The sequence below is a fragment of the Saccoglossus kowalevskii genome, chromosome 17 (genome assembly GCF_978046115.1).
Source record: "Saccoglossus kowalevskii chromosome 17, keSacKowa6.1, whole genome shotgun sequence".
NCBI classification, from domain to species: Eukaryota; Metazoa; Hemichordata; class Enteropneusta; family Harrimaniidae; genus Saccoglossus; species Saccoglossus kowalevskii.
Window position 1 is genome coordinate 24,593,601 of NC_140657.1, and position 23,176 is coordinate 24,616,776.

The window sequence follows — 23,176 nt, forward strand, 5'->3', positions numbered from 1 at the left end:
GGCGGCATTCCTCTGCTATGATAAACCTGCTCGACTGGGTGGCCACATACACTGTAAATTTTCTTCCAAATAACAAGATCGCTCAATGATCTGAGTTACCAGACAAACATTATGGAGTTCAAGTTCAATGTCAACCCTGTTCTCGGCGATGCGATTTCAGTGTTTGATGGTGCGGTGATGCCATACCGAAAACACAGGTAAACAAGATATTTATCAGCAAAACACAGACTTAGCAACGGTGGGCCATATTTTCCAAAATGACGATCATATAATTTACTACAGTATATATAGATTTTCCATCCAATTGTCCAATATATTTTCCCACAAACCTCAATGTGGGTTGTTGATTGGAAAACTAGGCGATTGGGTAACCGAGATGTTACTCCGATATCGGTACCCCCAATCAACTATTGTAAAACACGTTTAATTAGCCATATGCCATTTTAGTAACTTTGACTCAATGCATGAATTACATGTAACAAAATCCTAATTTAGGTAAAGTAACAATCTTATTGTGAGAATATACTTCATTTCAAATTAGCGACATCTTGAAATTGTGAATTAGCGAAATTAGCGAAAATAACATGTTAGCTATTAGAGACATGTTTTACAGTACTGTGGAATACTTTATTTTAGCTGGAAATTAATCTCTGAAAAGACTTTTTGGTGATTTGTGCGGAGTTTATTTTCACTGATTTTTGATGAGTTAAATGTAAAATACTGGTATAGAAAAAAAATCATCCTTCCAGCAAAAATATTGAAAACAATATTATGACTCACACATAACTCTGAACTGAAAATATGACGTAATCACAAAATAAATAACATGCCTACACATAAACAATGAATTATTAACCACTTAATTATAATAACATCTGGGCTCCAGTTCAGCTGTTATAGAGTAAATTAGTGTTAAGTATGGTGGCTAATTCTGTAAAATACTTTATTTTTGCTTGGAATTTATTTCTACTATTTTTACTGAGTGGGTGATTCAGTGAAAATAAAATCCTACGAATATACCTTTTTTCCTAGGTTTTAAATTCATTTAGTCAGAAATCAGTGAAAATAAATTTCATGCCAAAAGACTCAAAAAGTCTTTTCAGCGAAAATTAATTCCAGCTAAAATAATGTATTTTACACTAGTACATCGTTTTTCATAGCCAACATTACCAACTTATTCAACCACTTGGTAAAGATAAGGGGTGGACCATTAAAAATCTGGAGGACAGCAATGTCAGAAAAACTATGCAAAATTTTATTCTTCAAAAATTCCATTTTCATTTCTGAGTCATAGTAATTTATGATTACAACAACATTTGCTGAGCTAATAACAGCATCCTGGAAGCATTGTATGTCGTTTTGTTATCAGTTGAACTTGAGTTGATAGTTCATTTATTGTTTATCCTTGAAATCTTGACTTCCCCTGATGACAGTCCTGTCATGTGACCTGACTCATCTATGTCTTGTAATGACGTCATCTGTATTTTGGTTGGCTTTGTTGACAAACCATGAATCACTGTGTTTTGTTTTGTTTTGTAGTTCCGATTCTTCAAATCAGCTGTTTACCATCATTGATGAAATGGGACGATCATCAGCAAAGGTGAGTTATATTCAGTATTCTCCTAATTCACATCTGTTTCTTTATATTGCGAAAATTAATTAGTGACATGGGATGAAATAAAATCATTATTATTATTGATACGAATCATAATATTGTTAAAACGTTTATAAAATTTGATTTTGTGAGTTGCTAGTGTGAAAATAGTGTTCACAATTATATACAATTTGGTATATGTGCAGTACTAGTAACATGCTCAGTAGTTCAACCTTTGAATTGGGCTCAAAATTGGGGCTCAAAGTCATAATAACCTCATTATTATATATTTTTATTTTTTTTATTTAATCACTTGGTGTAGGATTCCCACAATTGAGAAAATTATTAAAATATTTCTAAAACATGTGCTAACTTGGAAAACCACATAGTCATACTGTTTGGAATTTGCACTTTCTCGTGAGGTAATAAGCAGATAACTCGTGCAGTAGCGCAAAATTACGACACTCTGCAGCTTATAATGATATGGTGACAGATGTATAATAATAAATTATAACTATATTAGTATATAATTACAAATAACATCTGTTGGTTCGTACCTGTCAGTTTTTCATTTAAATTCAATACAGCTATCAAATGTGATAGATGGATTTGTCATTTTGTTGACTTCCACTTAAAATTTGCATAGTAATTGGAACAGGAAATAGGTTATCTTGGCCATAATTGAGATTTCCGTTAATCATATGTGAATACTCCTTGTCATTTCATTCGCAGTTGTTTAGATATCTCAAACTACTAATCATCATCTTTAAATGAATCTAAACTATACAGAGAGCCAATTAGTTGTTGGTATTTATATATTAATCACCTAATTTGCATAATTAATCAATTTTCAACTTTTACACTGATATTTATATATTAATCACCTAATTTGCATAATTAATCAATTTTCAACTTTTACACTGATATTTATATATTAATCACCTAATTTGCATAATTAATCAATTTTCAACTTTCACACTGATATCTCAGGTACTAATCCTCACATTTCAATGACACTTTGTACATAGATGCTCTAGGACATTGTACAAATATGATCAGTTTTGGGTTAAAATCTGTTCATATTAATTCCCATAATAATTCATAATTTCTTGGTTCTAATCACATTTCAATGAAACTTGGTACATCGATGGTCTGTTACATTGCGCAGACCTTATTAGTTTTACACTCAAATCTGTTCATTTTTATTTTCTGATTTGCATAATTAGTTTTCAGCTTTTCAATCAATATCTCTTTCTAAGCTTTCTTTGATTTTGCAAATTAATTTTGTAAATTTAATGCAAATCAGTAGGATAATAAATGATGCAAAAAGTCAGAAAAAAAAATAATGGATGCATTTTCACATATTTTTTTAAAAAAAAGTGCATGTCATGGTGTTACTGTTTCCCATCACGCAATAAATACAATGTCTAAATAAATACATGTACATTGTTTACATCATCGGAATTCTTATGTAGCGACTATGACGCATTAAATTTGTTGCAGCGTTTTTGGCAACTAAAACCATTACTCTGTAAAATGTATTGCTCTAAACGCTACAGTCATTGCGCTGCAAGTATTTGAATTTTGAAAAAAACACACTTGTTTTACATGTATAGGACTCCTAAAGACTTCACTTATGAATTATGTAATCATTCATGATGATGTTCAATTCTGATGCACAAATTAAGTACTAGTAAATGAAAGCTATTATAGCAACATATGTATTTATAACCGATGTTGGAATAATATAGAAGACTTTTATTCAGACAAACACTTAAGTACTGTAAAATAATTTATTTTTGCTAAAAAAGGCTTTTAGGGTGTTTTGTATGGAATTTATTTTCACTGATTTTTGACTCCCGTGTGCGAAGCACAAAAGGGAGTCTTTGCAGCTACCCTGTCTGTATGTCTGTATGTATGTATGTATGTATGTTTGTCACTTTTTTTGTTCCACCGTTATCGCAAGAACCACTAATCAAATTTTGATGAAACTTGGTACATAGATGCTCTGTAATAATGCGCAGAGTTGATTAGGTTTTGGTGAAAATCCATGAATATTAATTACCTAATTTGCATAATAATTAGCTGATTTTTAGCTGTTCCAGGACTGTTCCACTGATATCTGAAGAACCACTCATTGGATTTTGATGAAACTTGGCACATGGATGCTCTGAACTAATACGCATATTTGATTAGTTTTGGGTAAAATCCATGAATATTAATAACCTAATTTGCATGATAATTAACTGATTTTCAGCTGTTCCATGACTGTTCCACTTATATTTAAAGAACTACTCATTGGATTTTGATGAAACTTGGCACATGGATGCTCTGAACTAATGTGCAGATTTGATTAGTTTTGGGTAAAAATTGATTTATATTAATTACCTAATTTACATAATGATTAATCAATTTTCGGCTTTTCCACTGATATCTCAAGTACTAATCATAACATTTCAATAAAACTTGGTACATAGATGACATATGACACTTCACAGACCTGATAGTTTTTAGGGTAATTTCAGTACATATTAATTACCTAATTTGCATAATTAATTAATTTTCATCTTTTGATATTTCAAGCAATAATGATCACATTTCAATGAAACCTGGTACATAGTTACTTGAGGACTGTGCAGAGACCTAATTAGTTTTGGGGTAAATATTTGTGCATATTAATTACCTTATTAGCATAATTAGTTAATTTTCAGCTTTTCACCTGATATCTCAAGTACTAATCATCACATTTCAATGAGACTTGCAACATAGATCTTCTAGGACTATGCAGAGACCTGATTAATTTTGGGGTAAATAATTGTTCATATTAATTACCTAATTTGCATAATTAATTAATTTTCAGCTTTTGATATTTCAAGCAATAATGATCACATTTCAATGAAACCTGGTACATAGTTACTTGAGGACTGTGCAGAGGCCTAATTAGTTTTGGGGTAAATATTTGTGCATATTAATTACCTTATTAGCATAATTAGTTAATTTTCAGCTTTTCACCTGATATCTCAAGTACTAATCATCACATTTCAATGAGACTTGCAACATAGATCTTCTAGGACTATGCAGAGACCTGATTAATTTTGGGGTAAATAATTGTGCATATTAATTACCTAATTTCATAATTAGTTAATTTTTTGCTGTTCCATGGCTGTTGCACTGATGTCATAAGAACTACTCATTGGATTTTAATGACACTTTTAAAGAGTACTCATCACCACATTTCAATGAATCTAGGACTATACACCATAATAGTTTTTGGTAAATATTTATGCTTTTTAATCACCTAATTAACATAATTAACATAATTAATTAATTAATACTTGTATCTCAAGTACTAATCATCACATTTGAATAAAATTTGGTACATAAATGCTCTAGGACAATAGGCAGCCTGATTAATTTTGGGTTAAAATCTGTTCATATTAATTCACTAATTAGCATAATAATTAATATTTTTTTGGTTCTAATCACATTTCAATGAAACTTGGTACATAGATATTATATTACAAAAATCTTATTACTTTTACATTGTGCAGACCTTATTAGTTTTACATTTAAATCTGTTCATATTAGTTACCTTATTTGCATAAGCTTTTCCATCAATATCTCAAGTTCAAGTAATTTTTAATTCATTTTTAATGTGTCTCCAATACTCTCAGCACACGGGAGTTCTTTCTAAGCTTTCTTTGATTGATGAGTTGAATGTGAAATATCGGGAAAAAGGTATATTCCCTGGATTTTATTTTCACTGAAGTATCCCTTCAGCGAAAATAGCAAAAATAAATTCCAAGCAGAAATAAAGTATTCTACAGTATTCCACCAATTTTAAGCACTGAACGACTTTCTATGGTTGGGTCAGTTTTATTTTTAGTAGGATCTTACAATCAAGGCAAACTCATTGAGCTCGATGCAGTACTTTTACAGTGGTACTTTAATCATTCGTCTTTTGTGATGCAGGCCCAAGGTTTGCGTGGACCAATCACATCAGCTAGTAAGTTACGACTATCTGATCACCGACTGTATGTAATGAAAGATGCTGAAAGTAATAAGTAAGTATACCTCGTTTTAGGGATGAACCTGGCTAACTTACTAAGTAAAAATGCTGTACTACGAGAGCTACTATCGGTAATTCAATTTTCCATCAAATAAATGAAACAGACGAGGATTTCTAAATTTGTTTCTATGGAAACAATGACTTTCTGATTTAAGTGATAACATAATCATTGTTTAACTACAGATCTAAAACACAAAATCTAAAGTTAGTTTTTCAGAATATGTTAAAACTAAGTGAAACTGCATAGAAGAAAGTAGTGGAATGATCTGAGCTAATTTGCATAGAAATAAGTAATTTTGATCTCATTTTCATTTTTATTTCCTTTCCAAAATTGGTAGATAGGGTAATCAGAAATTCCTCAGGTCATGAAGATCCTAGCTGAAGGTGAATGTTGCTGAACTGTTTTTTTCGGAACGTCACCTGCCTTGAACTAATGAACTAATTCCATGCTGATGCAAGTAAATCCACATGTAAATGACAAAGTACATTTTACTTTGTTTCACACAATAACAACATCTTCAATCAAAATCAACGTCTTTTATCTTGGCTTTAGATATAATAAATAAATATGATTGGAAATGTTTTTTTGAATTGCAAAAAATTACTACATTAACTTATAATGACCCATCTATAATCGGCCATCTTGAATCAGTTTTTGAAAAATATTACCTGGTATGTAACTGCAATCCAGTATGTATTTAATTGTTTGTATTTAATCGGATCATGATGAAATAAAACTCTAATTAATATTTCTTTATATCACAGAGGTTTGGGTGCAGTTATTGGTATTTTAAAAGTTGGCAGAAAAAGACTATTTATTGTTGACATTCATAATACTCAAAATGAAATGGAACCATTATGTGTGTTAGATTTTTATGTTCATGAATCTTGTCAAAGGAAAGGATATGGTAAAAAACTGTTTGAGTACATGTTGAAGGTATGTTTGTTAACCAATCACTTATTGTAAACATTGCTAACTTGTTATTGTTCATTCAGTGTTAATATTGGTGAATTTTAACTTATTTATATTGTCCATTGCCAACTTTTTGTTTAGTGTTCATTGCTAACATATTGTTAACATTGTTCATTGCTAGCATATTGTTAACACTGTTCATTGCTAACATATTGTTAACACTGTTCATTGCTAACATTGTTAATTGTTAATTTATTGTTAACTTTTTGTTAACAATCTTCATTGCTAACATATTGCTAACATTTTTCATTGTTATTAATTTATTGTTAACATATTGTTAATATTGTTCACTGGTAACTTATTGTTAACATTGTTCATTGCTAACTTATTGTTAACATTGTTCATTGCTAACATTGTTCACTGCTAACTTATTGTTAACATTGTTCATTGCTAATGTATTGTCAACATTGTTCATTGCTAACATTGTTAATTGTGTTCATTCTAACATATTGTTAACATTGTTCGTTGGTAACATATTGTTAACATTGTTCATTGCTAATGTATTGTTAGCATTGTTCATTGGTAACATATTGCTAACACTTCATTGCTAACATATTGTTAACATTGTTAATTGCAAACTTATTGTTAACATTGTTCATTGCTGATATATTGTTAACACTGTTCATTGATAACATACTGTTAACATTGTTCAATGCTAATGCATTGTTAACATTATTAGTCCTTGTTCGGACGGCCATTTTGTTTTAAAGAATTCAGTTCTGGATCCGTATCCGAGACATGTCTAGATTGATCAAGTTCAAACTTCACACACACATGGTACATCATGTCACAAATAGATATGTGCATTTGTTTCATGATCCGCTTAACAATAGCTGAATGATGGCCATTTTAAGGCCAAAAATGCATCAAAATCACGTATTTTCACAATTCCGGAACCGGATCTCAGTCATGCATGGATGGATTTTGTTCAGATTTAGTGCATATATTAAACATAATATAAGCTTGATGCATACCAATTTTTCCTCGGATCAAGTTCAAAATGGCCAACTGGCGGCCATTTTGTTTTAAAGAATTTAGTTTTCGATCCATGTCTTGGACATGCCTGGACAGATCAAGTTCAAACTTCACATACCCATCATACGTTATATCATACATATGCCTGTGCATTTTGGGCCAGTCCTTTTAAGGTCAAAAATTCACAAAAATTGCACATTTTCACCATACCGGAACTGAATCTTAGTCATGCGTGGGCAAATTTAGTTTAAATTTTTTTTTGGATTGTGTTGAAAATGGCTGACTGGTGGCTATTTTGTTTTACTGAATGCAGTTCAACATCCATATTGTTGCCGTTGCTGCTTTGAATGTATATGTCACTCAAATATGAACGGAACGGGGACGTGTCATTGACAATGACTTGTTTCTAATACTTTTACCATATTTCATACATTAATATATTGCATGAGTTGTGACATGTGCTCATTGACTTGCACTGTTTTACTTTACAGGCAGAGAGTGTCCGCCCTCAGCACTTAGCTATTGACAGACCGTCTTCCAAATTTACATCATTTTTAATGAAACATTATAAATTAAGGACCACAATATCTCAGGTATGGAATTATGTTTTTTTAATATCTTTATCATAACAATAATGTGCCAATCCCATGTGGGATAGTAAAAGAGCTGCTATCTAATATTTTTAGTTCAAATTGATTGTAGTCCAAAATATTATTTGTCGGAAATGACTGTTTGTAATGTGTAATGATGTCCATCTGACCATCCATACTAATACTGTGGAATACTTTATTTTCGCTGAAATTAATTTTCGCTGAAAAGGCTTTTTGGGCATTTTGCTTGGAATTTATTTTCACTGATTTTTGATGAGTTTAATGTGAAATATAGGAAAAAAAGTATATTCGCTGGATTTTATTTTCACGGAATCATCCCTTCAGCGAAAATAGCGAAAATAAATTCCAAGCGAAAATAAAGTATTCCACAGTATCGATAATGAATTGTTTTTGCAAGTGTTTGTAGTGCATAGTGCATTTGCCATAGTATTCATATTCCATGTTTTGGACTACTGTATTTGCTTTATATAAGTGCATCTCCAATAGTAGTGCATGTACTACAAACATTGCATTTATTCTATGCTGGATCTTTCAAATATCACTTATTTTTGACTATAAACAACTTCTGCATTTGCATAAGTGCATACAATTCTTATAGAGTACAGACAACACGTGACATGGCTGTGTCACAATGTCATAATTTTATGGACTATCCGGCATCAACAAAACTTGGTCAGCCACAATAACGTGCAGTAGACCATTTCTATGCTTCACCAAAGTTGATTCATTTTTATTTATTTATTAAGACTGTAGCCACTCACCCAGGGTGTGGGTTCTTCCCTCTTTTTTTTGTTACTCAACCCTAGGTACGATTTAAACATCTACCAATCATGGAATGGTGCAACCACCACTCTACTACAAACTAGTAGTACATGTACATTTCACTTGCATTACTGTTTTACATAAAATGGCTGTAAGACAATAAATATTTAGCATACTAAGCAGTGTGCTGGTTCAATATAAGCTTCAAGTACCGTATAATCTCTTGAATAGGCGTCATTTTTCGAACATTTCAATCTTTCCTGATGCCTAGATTAGAGTCTCATTGACGTCTATTCAAGAGTATGATGTTTGTAGTGGCTAAGCGTGAATGAAAAAACTTTGTTTCGACAATGAGCTGTTATCACTGTAAAAAGTGTTAAATTCTTCTTCAATGCTCAGTTTATCTTTCGAGAACAACTAATTAAATTAAAATAAAAATCATTTCGTTTACCCATCGAAATCAAAGCCAAAAGATTGCATTACAACATTGGTAAATCTCTTGTGTTGTAATTCAATACAAGCTCCAAATAAGCTCAATAAGGTTTTTTTTTTTTTAGGTGAACCACTTTGTAGTTTTTGATGGATTTTTCTCTGGACAACCTGATTTCGTTTATGTGAGAAAAAAATCCAGGTTTAGTGTAAACAAGAGACCGCCATTGCCGCCTCGTGCCCATAGTAGAGATGGTAAGTATGTACATGCTAAAAAAGTAGTAAATACATTTGAGTACATTTAAAATACCATGCATTACCATGAATAATACAGTACAGTGAGTAATAAGTACATTTCTGTACATATTAAGTAAGTACGGCACTTGTCTTACCGGTACTTTTCACTCATGCTCGACTAAGCAACTAATGTTCAACTTATTGCCCCCCCCCCCCTTTTTTTTCCCCCAAAAAATATTTCCCCTAATCTGGCGAATGATGAATTGGAATTTGGATAGTTGTTCGCAGACGTGCTCAAACGCCTACCCCATAAAAATTATGATTTTTGGAGGTGAGTACCCTGGGTATTAGGTCAGACAGGTATAATCGTACATAGCAGTTAATCAATGCTATATTAGTATAATTGATTAACTAAAATGTCATGCATGTGAAACTGAGATTTTCTCACATAGCTGTTGCTTCTTGTATTCAAAGATGAACATGCTAACATAGTTTTGAGTTAGGAATTTCTTAACATTTTACTCAACCATTCCCCAATGACTGAAAAAAAACTAAGGGTACCTGAAGTATTTTCTGATTATGGATTTTGAACCGTTTCAATTACAAATGGCCACTGGAGTAGGGCTTAAAGGGGAGCAGAGGTGTGGCTTTTGACACTCTGTACATGAAATCTGAGATCTATGAATGAATTCTGTCGATAAAAATAACTTATATGTGCTGCGAAATGCCCTAAATATCGGGTATAAAACGAGCTGTGAAGCAGACGACAAACTTCCGCTTTTCCTGGCGTCATTTCGCCTCTAGAGGGCCAGTCAAATGACGTCATCAGTGAACACTGATAATTGAACCCATTCATGCTAGTACGTCAATCCCATAGAAATGCTACTATGAAAGACCTTGTTAACTGACTACTTAAAAGTTGAAACATGGCGAGGTGTTGTGTTATAAATGCCGTAACGATTCATGTTATGTTTCTCGAAATCCCAAATAAAAAATCACGTTGTTGGTTGCGAGAAATCGGCGGAAGAACTAACCTGAAAGTGAAGACAGTACAGCGTTCTGGCTATAGTAAACAGTGAGTGAATAAATATTGTATGGGTTAAAACTAAATGAGAAATATGCTAATATCACTTGAACCACAGTACTCCTTTTGCCTAACTTTCCCACTTTTTAAACGATCGCTTAATTTCCGACCGCACTGTATTTTTCGACCGGAAAACGACCACATTTTTACCGTGTTTTTTTTCTCTCGCTCGTATATTGAAAACACCGACCGCTCGCCCAAACACTGGTCACCGGCACAGGAGTAGTCAAAATGTTTGGGGATATACAACACGTGTTAACTATTATAAATTCTGAACGGCTCTTCAAATCTATACCACTCTGTATCGTTCACGAACAACTTCATCTGTGTCAAATACTAGAGCCGGTACAATATTGTAAACAAATGCCATGATATCTCAGTCATATCGCTATTGTATACACTACCTTTTTTATTCTTGAATAGCCGTCAAACATTCAAATATATTTAGTTTTTAACTATCTATAATTATATGCACGCACTTTGACCCTTTGACCTAGATTTGATTGGGATGGAATATTTTATTTTAAACAATATTCTGATGTTACTTACGGCCCCAAAAATGTTTCAACACAATTGCGGTATGACTGTCCGATTTACAAGTGCATTGGGTAATACATTAATAACCATTCTCACCAATCGCTAGCTTAGGAGCGAGTAGGAAATCAAACAGCCGCAGGTCACCCAGAAAGGACTGAGAAATTTAAAAAAATTATATTTCCACAAAGTTAAATAAATCTGGCTGCATCAAAAGCTTGAAAACTAGTTATAATATTTTGCAAAAAACTGGGTGATCAACGACATCATTTTAGGGTGCAATTGAATTTTAAGTACTTCATTGCGTAACTTACTGCGCGGCGATGCTGACATCAAGTGTGTGGTAACCGAAGTTTGACCCCCAAGTCACGCACTGAACAGGCGCGTTACCTTAGCAATCTTTTTCTTTCACGCTCTGCGCGTTGATCTTGTAAAATTGTTATTAGTTCTGACGGTGCTGTATGCAAACTTGTATATTTTGAGGTTGTTTACTTAGTGCGCTGCTTTTCTAATTACGCAAATTTGTTTACAATGTTGTACCGGCTCTAAAAATTTCAACATTGTAATATATCAATTTCATAATAATTACGCAAAGTCAGTTATTTAATATTGGACACAGATGAAGTTTCCTCCGCGAATGATACAATGTGGTATAGATTTGAAGAGTAGTTCGGAATTTAAAAATAGTTAGTACCCGTTGTATCCCCAAACTGTATCACTCAAAACCACTATTTCGATCACTCCTCTGCCAATGACCAGTGTTTGGGTGACAGGTCGGTGTTTTCAATGGGTCGGTGAGAGAAAAATTACGATAAAAATGCGGTCGTTTTCCGGTCGGAAAATACAGTGCGGTCGGAAATTAAGCGATAAGCAGTCGATTAAAAGTGGGAAGTTGGGCCAAATGATTACTGTAATGATATTAGCGTATTTCTAATTTATTTTTTAACTCAAACAATATTTATTTACTCACCATTTACTATAGCTAGTTTGTCGGAAGTTTGTCGTCTGCTTCACAGCCCGTTTTATACCCGATATTTAGGGCATTTCGCAGCACATACAAGTTGTTTTTATCGACAGAATTCATTCATAGATCTCAAATTTCATGTACAGAGTGTCAAAAGCCACACCTCTGCTCCCCTTTAACCTTTTCACCACCAGTTCCCTCTATTCATCACAAATTCACAAAATAGTCCTGTTTATAGTCTGCACTTCCCTTCAGAAGATTGGGACAAAAATAGCCAAATTTTTTTAGTATAAATTGAAAATTTACTCAAATTTTGTCTTTTGGCTCCAAAATTAGGGTTTACTTCCTGAAATACTGACGAATAATAAGAAAACAGTGCAAAAAAAAAATTAGGCAAGAAAGTCTGGTAGTGAAAAGGTTAATGCTATGGGAGAATCACAAAGTCATTGTTTTCATAAGCAATACATCATTGGTATGAAACGAAATTAATTTGTTCCCTCACTTGTTATATTTTTTTCTCTTTTTCATTTATGTAATAGAATGATAATGCCATGTATTTCAAAATCTGTTCTCCAGCCATTATCATACAGGAAATGATAGTTGATGCAGTGATCACAAGAGGGCGCTGTTTAGGATGTCAGATTTTTTTTAGATACACGTACATTATTTTTTGGTAGTCTATTTGGTATGAAACGAAATTAATTTGTTCCCTCACTTGTTATTTTTTTTTCTCTTTTTCATTTATGTAATAGAATGATAATGCCATATATTTCAAAATCTGTTCTCCAGCAATTATACAGGAAATGATAGTTGATGCAGTGATCACAAGAGGGCGCTGTTTAGGATGTCAGATTTTTTTTGGTAGTCTATTTCCTATTAAAGTGCACCAAGTTGTGTTTGCTATGAGTTGTATACATACACCTTAAAATATGTTTGTTTAATTCGAGCTTGGTTGTTTTTTCAAATTTTTATTTAGATTATGATAATGAACAAGTTTAGATATGGAACCATTTTTTTTAAATGGGAGACGAATGCATTTAAATCTTAAAACTTTTTCCAATATTGCCAATATCAGCGAGGTTGAATTGACTCCATTTTGACACCTTTCAATACTGTGCTGATGCTGTCTACTATTTGATTTTAAAAATCTAAACAGACCACCCTTTCAATATCTTTAACACATCTCCTCCTGAAAGCCTCATATGGATAATCAAAATAACTAAGAGAAAAAATGGCAGTAGTAGACAGTAGTAGTACTACAGTAGTAGTAGACATTGAGTTAAAATATGAATCATTATCACCATATCACACTCTGTCAGTTACATAAGAGCACACTCACCATCCCAGTGTTCTTAGCTCAGGCAGGCTATCACCTCTGCCACACATGACTTTTTAGTCCCCGTTCGGACGCAGTCCGAAAACGGGGACTTATGTTTTGCCCTGTGTGCGTCCGTCCGTCCGTGCGTCCGTGATCACCTGTATCTCGAACATGCATGGACCGATTAAGTTCAAACTTCACTCATACATCACACATTATATGGGACATATGCACATGCATTTTTTTCATGATCCGATTAACGATAGCCGAATAGCGGCCATTTTAAGGCCGAAAATGCATCAAAATCGCACATTTTCACCATTCCGGACCCGGATCTCAGTTATGCATGGACGGATTTTGTTCAAATTTGGTACATACATTAAACATAATAGGACCTTGATGCACGTCATTTTTTTTTTTGGATCGGGTTCGAAATGGCCGACTGGCGGCCATTTTGTTTTAAAGAATTCAGTTCTGGATCCGTATCTGAGACATGCTTGGATTGATCGAGTTCAAACTTCACACACACAAGGTACATCATGTCACAAATATGTATGTGCATTTGTTTCATGATCTCATTAACGATAGCCAAATGGCGGCCGCTTTAAGGCCGAAAATGCATTGAAATCGCACATTTTCACCATTCCGGACCCAGATCTCAGTTATGCATGGACGGATTTCATTCAAATTTGGTACATACATTAAACATAATAGGACCTTGATGCACGTCATTTTTTTTTTCGGATCAAGTTCGAAATAGCCGACTGGCGGCCATTTTGTTTTAAAGAATTCAGTTCTGGATCCGTATCCGAGACATGTCTGGATTGATCAAGTTCAAACTTCACACACACAAGGTACATCATGTCACAAATATGTATGTGCATTTGTTTCATGATCTCATTAACGATAGCCAAATGGGGGCCGCTTTAAGGCCGAAAATGCATTGAAATCGCACATTTTCACCATTCCGGACCCGTATCTCAGTTATGCATGGATGGATTTTGTTCAAATTTGGTACATACATTAAACATAATAGGACCTTGATGCACGTCTTTTTTTTTTTCGGATCAAGTTCAAAATGGCCGACTGGCGGCCATTTTGTTAAAGAATTCAGTTCTGGATCCGTATCCAAGACATGTCTGGATTGATCAAGTTCAAACTTCACACACACATGGTACATCATGTCACAAAATAGATATGTGCATTTGTTTCATGATCTGCTTAACAATAGCGGAATGATGGCCATTTTAAGGCCGAAAATGCATCAAAATCACGTATTTTCACAATTCCAGAACCGGATCTCAGTCATGCATGGATGGATTTTGTTCAGATTTAGCACAATGTGTTGTACATATGCAGGTGCATTTCGGTCATGATCTGCTTTGAATGTATATGTCACTCAAATATGAACGGAACGGGGACGTGTCATTGACAATGACTTGTCACGCTATGATTTGCCGCATATCAATACGCAGGTGTTAGGTTATTCAAGAAGGCGGTCCATACCCAGTTGACAAGGAAACTATTAAATCTTTCTCTTACACTTTCCATACACTTTCCATAACTTCCATCTGCTTTAGTTTCAATTCCACGTCAGAATTGTATTCATTCAGAATACGTTTTAAAGTTCCTGTGAACTCCGCCATATTTAAATATAGTTCGGGTTTGACCCTACCGAAGACTCTTGATTTGCATAAATGCATAATCCAGCTGTGGCAGAGGTAGTTATTTTATAAAATACATTGTCATCTGTGAAAGTTTACTTATACTATAAGACCTACAAAATATTACAAATTATTCCTGAGATTTAGCTGAAAAAGAATATTTGAATTATATTTTTTAGAATTTTAGAATGTTGAGTTTACCCATTATAAGCATCCAATCCTAATAGTACTAGAGATATCATGTGATGTCTGCGGTATAAATTATACTTGACTGTTCTCTATTTTCAGGCTATGCGAGTAGAATTCCAGAAGTGAGTGCAGACATATTAAATAATGTCAGACCTGTCTCGGGAAGCGCTGGTGTAGATAGAAGTACAACACAAAATACTGCAGGGAATATCTTACAGACTCCCCAAAGGCCACACAGTAGACAAAGGTCAGACAGTGTTATTTACTCACTTCACAATTCTATTGACAACTTCTATAATTGATGTGTAACTATGGTAACTTATTTTTGTTGCTTTCAGGTAATTTTTCAACTTCTGACACCATTCTTACTGTTTATCAGTAAATTGACAGCAATTGTTCATAATTTTCCCCTCAAAAGTTTGGTGCAATGTTTTGCAAATTTGCATTTTTCTATAATTTCTTAATTTAGAATCACAGGGATGTAATTTGCCATGTGTGTTGTATTGATAATAAATTTTGGAACAATTTGGACATAAAATTATGCAGGTTCATTCTGTAAAATTTTTCTTTGGTCGAAAATTAACAATGAAATTATAGAAAAATACGAAAACATGCTGCACTGAAAGTTTTGCAAGAAAATAATGACATTCAAAAAGTTAATCAAATCCTGACACCGGAAACTCTGAATTTACTAATTCGGTATGTCTTTCAGTGTCTCCAGCCAGGGATTAGGCGCACAAGCCAATAAATACAGTAGATACGGAAATAATCCATTATCCACGCCCCCTGCTACGAGAAGACAGAATAGTTACACTAAACCATCAGATTCTGCATTTACCAGGAATAGTCCTATTTTAGGTGAGTATTGTTTATGGCATTTTAGGCAATACACCATTGTCCATATTTGGTCTTTGCATGATGTCATTTATTTACAGTTATTAGTTTAACATTGCAACATGTACCTGTACATCAATCCAGGGCAGTTAAATTACTATCAATCCAGGGCAGTTATATTACTATCAATCCAGGGCAGTTAAATTAGTTTCAATCCAGGGTAGTTAAATTAGTATCAATCTAAGGTAATTAAATTAGTATCAATCCAGGGTAATTAAATTAGTATCAATCCAGGGCATTTAAATTAGTATCAATTTAGGGTAGTTAGATTAGTATCAATCCAGGGCAGTTAAATTAGTATCAATCTAGGGCAGTTAAATTCGTATCAATCCAGGGTAGTTAAATTAGTATCAATCCAGGGCAGTTGAATTAGTATCAATCCAGGGCAGTTAAATTAGTATCAATCCAGGGTAGTTAAATTAGTATCAATCCAGGGTAGTTAAATTAGTATCAATCCAGGGTAGTTAAATTAGTATCAATCCAGGGTAGTTAAATTAGTATCAATCCAGGGTAGTTAAATTAGTATCAATCCAGGGCAGTTAAATTAGTATCAATCCAGGGTAGTTAAATTAGTATCAATCCAGAGTAGTTAAATTAGTATCAATCCAGGGCAGTTAAATTAGTATCAATCGAGGTCAGTTAAATTAGTATCAATCCAGGGCAGTTAAATTAGGATCAATCTAGGCTGGTTAAATTAGTATCAATTCGGGGTAGTTAAATTAGTATCAATCCAGGGCAATTAAATTAGTATCAATCTAGGGTAGTTAAATTAGTATCCATCCGGGGTAGTTAAATTAGTATCATTCCAGGGCAGTTAAATTAGTAACAATCTATGGCAGTTTAATTAGTATCAATCCAGGGTGGTTAAATTAGTATCAATCCAGGGTAGTTAAATTAGTATCAATCCAGAGTAGTTAAATTAGTATCAATCCAGGGTAGTTAAATTAGTATCAATCTAGGGCAGTTAAATTAGTAACAGTCTATGGCAGTTAAATTAGTATCAATCCAGGGTAGTTAAATTAGTATCAATCCAGGGCAGTTAAATTAGTATCAATCCAGGGCAGTTAAATTAGTATCAATCCAGGGCAGTTAAATTAGTAACAATCTATGGCAGTTAAATTAGTATCAATCCAGGGCAGTTAAATTAGTATCAATCCAGGGTAGTTAAATTAGTATCAATCCAGGGCAGTTAAGTTAGTATCAATCTAGGGTAGTTAAATTAGTATCAATCCAGGGTAGTTAAATTAGTATCAATCCAGAGCAGTTAAATTAGTAAAAATTTATGGCAGTTAAATTAGTATCAATCCAGGGTAGTTAAATTAGTATCAATCCAGGGTAGTTAAATTCGTATCAATCCAGGGTAGTTAAATTTGTATCAATCCAGGGTAGTTAAATTTGTATCAATGCAAGGCAGTTAAATTAGTAACAATCTATGGCAGTTAAATTAGTATCAATCCAGGATAGTTAAATTAGTATCAATCCAGGGTAGTTAAATTAGTATCAATTTAGGGTAGTTAAATTAGTATCAATCCATGGTATTTAAATTAGTATCAATCCAGGGCAGTTAAATTAGTATCAATCTAGGGTAGTTTAATTAGTATCAATCCAGGGTGGTTAAATTAGTATCAATCCAGGGTAGTTAAATTAGTATCAATCCAGAGTAGTTAAATTAGTATCAATCCGGGGTAGTTAAATTAGTATCAATCTAGGGCAGTTAAATTAGTAACAGTCTATGGCAGTTAAATTAGTATCAATCCAGGGTAGTTAAATTAGTATCAATCCAGGGCAGTTAAATTAGTATCAATCCAGGGCAGTTAAATTAGTAACAATCTATGGCAGTTAAATTAGTATCAATCCAGGGCAGTTAAATTAGTATCAATCCAGGGTAGTTAAATTAGTATCAATCCAGGGCAGTTAAGTTAGTATCAATCTAGGGTAGTTAAATTAGTATCAATCCAGGGTAGTTAAATTAGTATCAATCCAGAGCAGTTAAATTAGTAAAAATTTATGGCAGTTAAATTAGTATCAATCCAGGGTAGTTAAATTAGTATCAATCCAGGGTAGTTAAATTCGTATCAATCCAGGGTAGTTAAATTTGTATCAATCCAGGGTAGTTAAATTTGTATCAATCCAGGGTAGTTAAATTTGTATCAATGCAAGGCAGTTAAATTAGTAACAATCTATGGCAGTTAAATTAGTATCAATCCAGGGTAGTTAAATTAGTATCAATCCAGGGTAGTTAAATTAGTATCAATTTAGGGTAGTTAAATTAGTATCAATCCATGGTATTTAAATTAGTATCAATCCAGGGCAGTTAAATTAGTATCAATCTAGGGTAGTTAAATTAGTATCAATCCAGGGTAGTTAAATTAGTATCAATTTAGGGTAGTTAAATTAGTATCAATCCATGGTATTTAAATTAGTATCAATCCAGGGCAGTTAAATTAGTATCAATCTAGGGTAGTTAAATTAGTATTAATCCAGGGTAGTTAAATTAGTATCAATTCAGGGTAGTTAAATTAGCATCAATCCAGGGTAGTTAAATTAGTATCAATTTAGGGTAGTTAAATTAGTATCAATTTAGGGTCGTTAAATTAGTATCAATCCAGGGTCGTTAAATTAGTATCAATCCAGGGCAGTTAAATTAGTATCAATTCAGGGTAGTTAAATTAGCATCAATCCAGGGTAGTTAAATTAGTATCAATTTAGGGTAGTTAAATTAGTATCAATTTAGGGTAGTTAAATTAGCATCAATACAGGGTAGTTGAATTAGTTTCAATCCAGGATAGTTAAGTTAGTATCAATCCAGGGTAGTTAAATTAGCATCAATCCAGGGTAGTTAAATTAGCATCAATCCAGGGTAGTTAAATTAGCATCAATCCAGGGTAGTTAAATTAGCCACAATTCAGGGCAGGTAATTTAGTGTCAATCCAGGTAGTTAAATTTTGAAAATTATTGTTGAATTGTTCTTTTGTATTTCATTATTCTCCCTACAGGAGGGTCATCTGGCAGTGTGGTACCCTCCAATACAGTGGTAACCAGGGATGCAACGCCACCATTTGGCAGAGCTGCAAACTTTGAACTTAATACTCATTTACAAACACAGACTCGAGATGGTCATTTAAAACTTGCTCCAACAGCCACAGTAGTCACCCAGAATACCTCATCACCATCATCAGCTGGGGTTACTATGGAAACCACATTGCCTGGGACAAAGTATGTATTTTACTATGCCATTGTTGGTATGGTATATAGTTTTTCAAGGCCAGACTGTGTATTCCAGGGATAACATTTTTGCTCTATTAGAAGCACATGCATTAATGTAAATGATCAAAACATCTTCCTATTTTGTCTCACCAAAACAAGTCTGTATGACTTAAATTGGCCTTCATTTGAGATGCACTCCTAGTCTTTCTCGTCAATTTCACCAAAATGTTTTTTCAGTCATCATTTACACACAGAACTTGTTCTGTCAGAAAAGTACATGTAGAAGTACAAGGCACCCTATCAGAACCTAGATCATCTGTCAATACAAATCGTGTAATGACTACTTTTTGAAGTTATTCATAAAAACCATAATAAACAAACTTTATTTGTATCTTTTTTTTTTATTCAGAACTCAGAGTGCTGGGACGACACCTACTTCTCAAAAAACAAGTATTGGAAGATCTGAGGAAGCGATGAGAAATGTTGATGAGGCTGGAAATTATTGTTTATCTAATCAAGAAAAAAGAGTTGCTATGGATTCTTCATGGAATGTGTTAGGTGTACCACCACGACATCCGACCACGGCAACTAACAATCCACAATATTATAATAGTAGAAACTCTCACTGGGCAGCCAACAGGTTCTGGTAGTGTGAGCAGAACTTACACTCGGTGGCCAACAGGTTTTGATAGGAGTTGTAGAACTCTAGTTGTGACAGACAATGAATATAAATATGATTGTAAATGGACAAACAAGAGGCATTGAAAACATTGCCTGTAAACACAGTATTTGTGCTTCACTTCCTATGAATACTATTCCTCCAGATGAGACTGAATTCCTTCATTTGTGTGCAATCAATTTTCATCTGACTCTTTCATCCTGTACACTCTATAGCATTCTGTAATGTTATTCCAACAACAAAAAAACACTCCAGTAATATCCATATACCATGAATTATGTTGTTTCCTCTCAAACCAAGGAGATTTTCTACCTAAATCTGGTATGTAGATTTATTCACTGAAACCATTGCATCTGTGACTTCCGCTTTCAATATAGGTACTACTGAAGTAGCAAACAATCTGTGCAGAGTGCCAAAAATAACTTAACTTAAATAATTTGTTTTGCTCTAGCAAAAAATTATTTTTGTTTTTTAAATGCAGCTTAGCTTGATAGAAAAGTACTTGATGATGCAAAGTTGTTAATGACATGCAAATGTTAGCTAATGAGATGCACATTTATGCCAATAAGATGTACTTTTATGGTAATTTGGTCTAATTTATGTTAATGAGTTGTACTTCTCTGGATTATGCTCCTAAGATAATGCGTATACTTAATGAGATATTTATTTTACACAACTGTAAATATTTTAGAACATTCCATTTTTCCAGTGTCTCTTTAATTTCTTTTTCTACAGATTTGAGAACATTATTCTTCCTATTCTTTTACTCTGTAAGTCCGTTACTGTGATCCCAAGTAATGCTTACCAACTTCTCATTGAATTAGAATAAATGAATAATTAGCCAGTGTACTCATCTGAGTGCAAAGCATAGTTAGGCAATGCAGGTATTTCAGTTCAATGGATAGTTAAGCAATGAAATCGTCTGAGTTTAATGCACAATTAGGCAATGTAGGCATCTGAATTCAGTGCATAGTTAGGCAATGTTATGTTTTGAACAGGTAGGGCAGATTCACTGCTAAGTTCTTGAGAAGCCGCCTTGGTTGGAGTGCAATTGATTCATGAAAAATATCCTTAGTTCTACTCATCATATTGTGTGTGAATCAACTACAATTTCTTTGATTCTGGATGAACATTGTAATCATTAAGCCACATGTTAGGTGTATAGTACTGTTCACAATAATGTATTCCAATTATGCTGCTATAGTTTACTTAATTGATTTGTTCCTTCCAAATAGCAATCCATATGCTGACACTCGACTCAGGTACCCTCCATTCCACTGTTATACGCATAGCATTGTAGTATATTTCTCACAACAATGTCCCTCGTATATTGAAAATAATTTTTTTTCACCACTATGAATTTCCAAAATTTGATAATTTAAGGACATTTGTGATGACATTTTGCGAAAGTTGTTGTAACTCCTTTTGATAAAAAATACAATGAAATGCCTTCCATAAAATTTGTTTTCCTGTGACGCTTAAAATTCACAGACAAATATTCAGAATTATAATTGTTTCCTCTGAGGGAGGATTGAAAGGCATTACCAATTGTAAGTACAAATCAGTAAGTTCTCATTGTTGACTTGAATACAAACAGGATGCATTTTGACGTAAATACAAACATCTTTTTATTCAACAATGTAGATATAATTCTTAAAATTCGTATCACTCTCCCACTAGCCATTATCTTAAACGTCAACCAAATGAAATGGATAGCCATTTTTTTTATGTGTATATAATGAAGATATTTATATTAAATTTGTGTGCGATTTTGTTTTTCTAATTTATATTTTTTATTCACTTTAGACTGTAAAGTTGTGTATTTCGTCTTTCATTAACATAGTTGCCACTCAATGTACAACACTTGTTTTCTATTAAAAAAATGAAAAACTCTTTGCAACTTACGATCCACTGGTGATACATTTTAATTAAAATTTTGTAATTACAATCTGAACAAAATAAATTCAATAAAAATAAAATAAATCTATGTATTTTTGTTTATTTCTAGCTAGATAATATAATATTGGTTTTATAAAAAAAATCTTGTGATATGTATAATTTTTTTTCATGCTTGTGTGTTTTATGAATGTTTATAAAATTCAAATGACAAAATAGTGGTAAATGCATGAAATTCACCAAATTTCAATTTGTAATTTCAATTTCTTCGCTTTAGAAAACGTATATCTGTCAACACACACTGTTTCAACTGTTTGAAAAAAAAATAGTATTGGCCACTCAAACATGGTTACTAGTAGTAACAGAAGTGATATGTCGCCTATGGGCGTGACTCATACCATAGACCTTAGAAAGAAATCTCTTTCTAAAGATCTATGCTCATATTAACGACGTAATTCACAATCGCCTCTGAGTGTTAAAGCGCGCTGTGGTACCACAGTCTCTTACGTATAGCGGATAATTTTAAAAAAAAATAGTATTTATTGATTTTCAGCCCCAAGTGACAGTGTGTGGTACCCCTGCTTTAATACCCAAATTTTACTATTCAATACTCATCTACTCTATGATGACCTTATATTTGTGAATAAAGATATACTGAAACAATAATAGTCAAGAAAAAAAAGGGTAGAAAGTTGAAAAAGTGTCTAAGATTTCCGCTCTCTGCGAGACGCGTACGTCATACGAGTAAGACGAGTAGTTGCCGTTTCTTTTTGTTATACTGCCCTCAGCGGTATTTGTCACTACAGCGCAGCGGCAGGAAATGTGGTAGATTCTACGTTAGATTGCCGATGGTACACCGAAAATGATTAACTTTGGTACTTCAAAACTTAATCAATTGAATAACCAAACTGTCACCATTTATTATAACTATAATCCCAGAACCTAAATTAGTTTGGACTGACAGTATGTGTGCGTCCGTGGAACGGGCATGATTAAATAGACATACAATAAACATATTTGGAGAACTTGGCACTGGATGATGCAGAAAAAAATGTATTGTGAACACATTTAGGCGAATATGGATTGATAATGCATAG

General features: G+C 33.3%; 1 protein-coding gene across 2 annotated transcripts; it reads left to right on the forward strand.

The window, feature by feature from the left end:
* On the forward strand, nt 1-22,166 carry LOC100372923 (uncharacterized). 2 transcript variants are annotated; one of them, XM_006818359.3, is made up of 10 exons: nt 1-197; nt 1,540-1,600; nt 5,567-5,658; nt 6,429-6,600; nt 8,103-8,204; nt 9,542-9,668; nt 15,503-15,650; nt 16,116-16,261; nt 19,294-19,513; nt 19,914-22,166. In XM_006818359.3, exons 1-10 carry the CDS (start codon nt 112-114, stop codon nt 20,152-20,154), a joined length of 1,395 nt encoding a protein of 464 aa, XP_006818422.1. In that variant the 5' UTR covers nt 1-111; the 3' UTR covers nt 20,155-22,166. The 2 variants fall into 2 exon arrangements, with proteins under 2 accessions (XP_006818422.1, XP_085348653.1); XM_085492527.1 differs by having other exon boundaries at nt 16,125-16,261.
* Nucleotides 22,167-23,176: the final 1,010 nt, after the last annotated feature.

What these genes read in the sequence shown, in the direction of transcription:
- LOC100372923 (XM_006818359.3), top strand. Translation starts at nt 112, where the DNA reads ATGGAGTTCAAGTTCAATGTCAACCCTGTTCTCGGCGATGCGATTTCA. An exon ending in TAAGGACCACAATATCTCAG is followed by an intron (nt 8,205 to 9,541) that starts GTATGGAATTAT and finishes TTTTTTTTTTAG; the next exon opens with GTGAACCACTTTGTAGTTTT. An exon ending in CAGGAATAGTCCTATTTTAG is followed by an intron (nt 16,262 to 19,293) that starts GTGAGTATTGTT and finishes TTCTCCCTACAG; the next exon opens with GAGGGTCATCTGGCAGTGTG.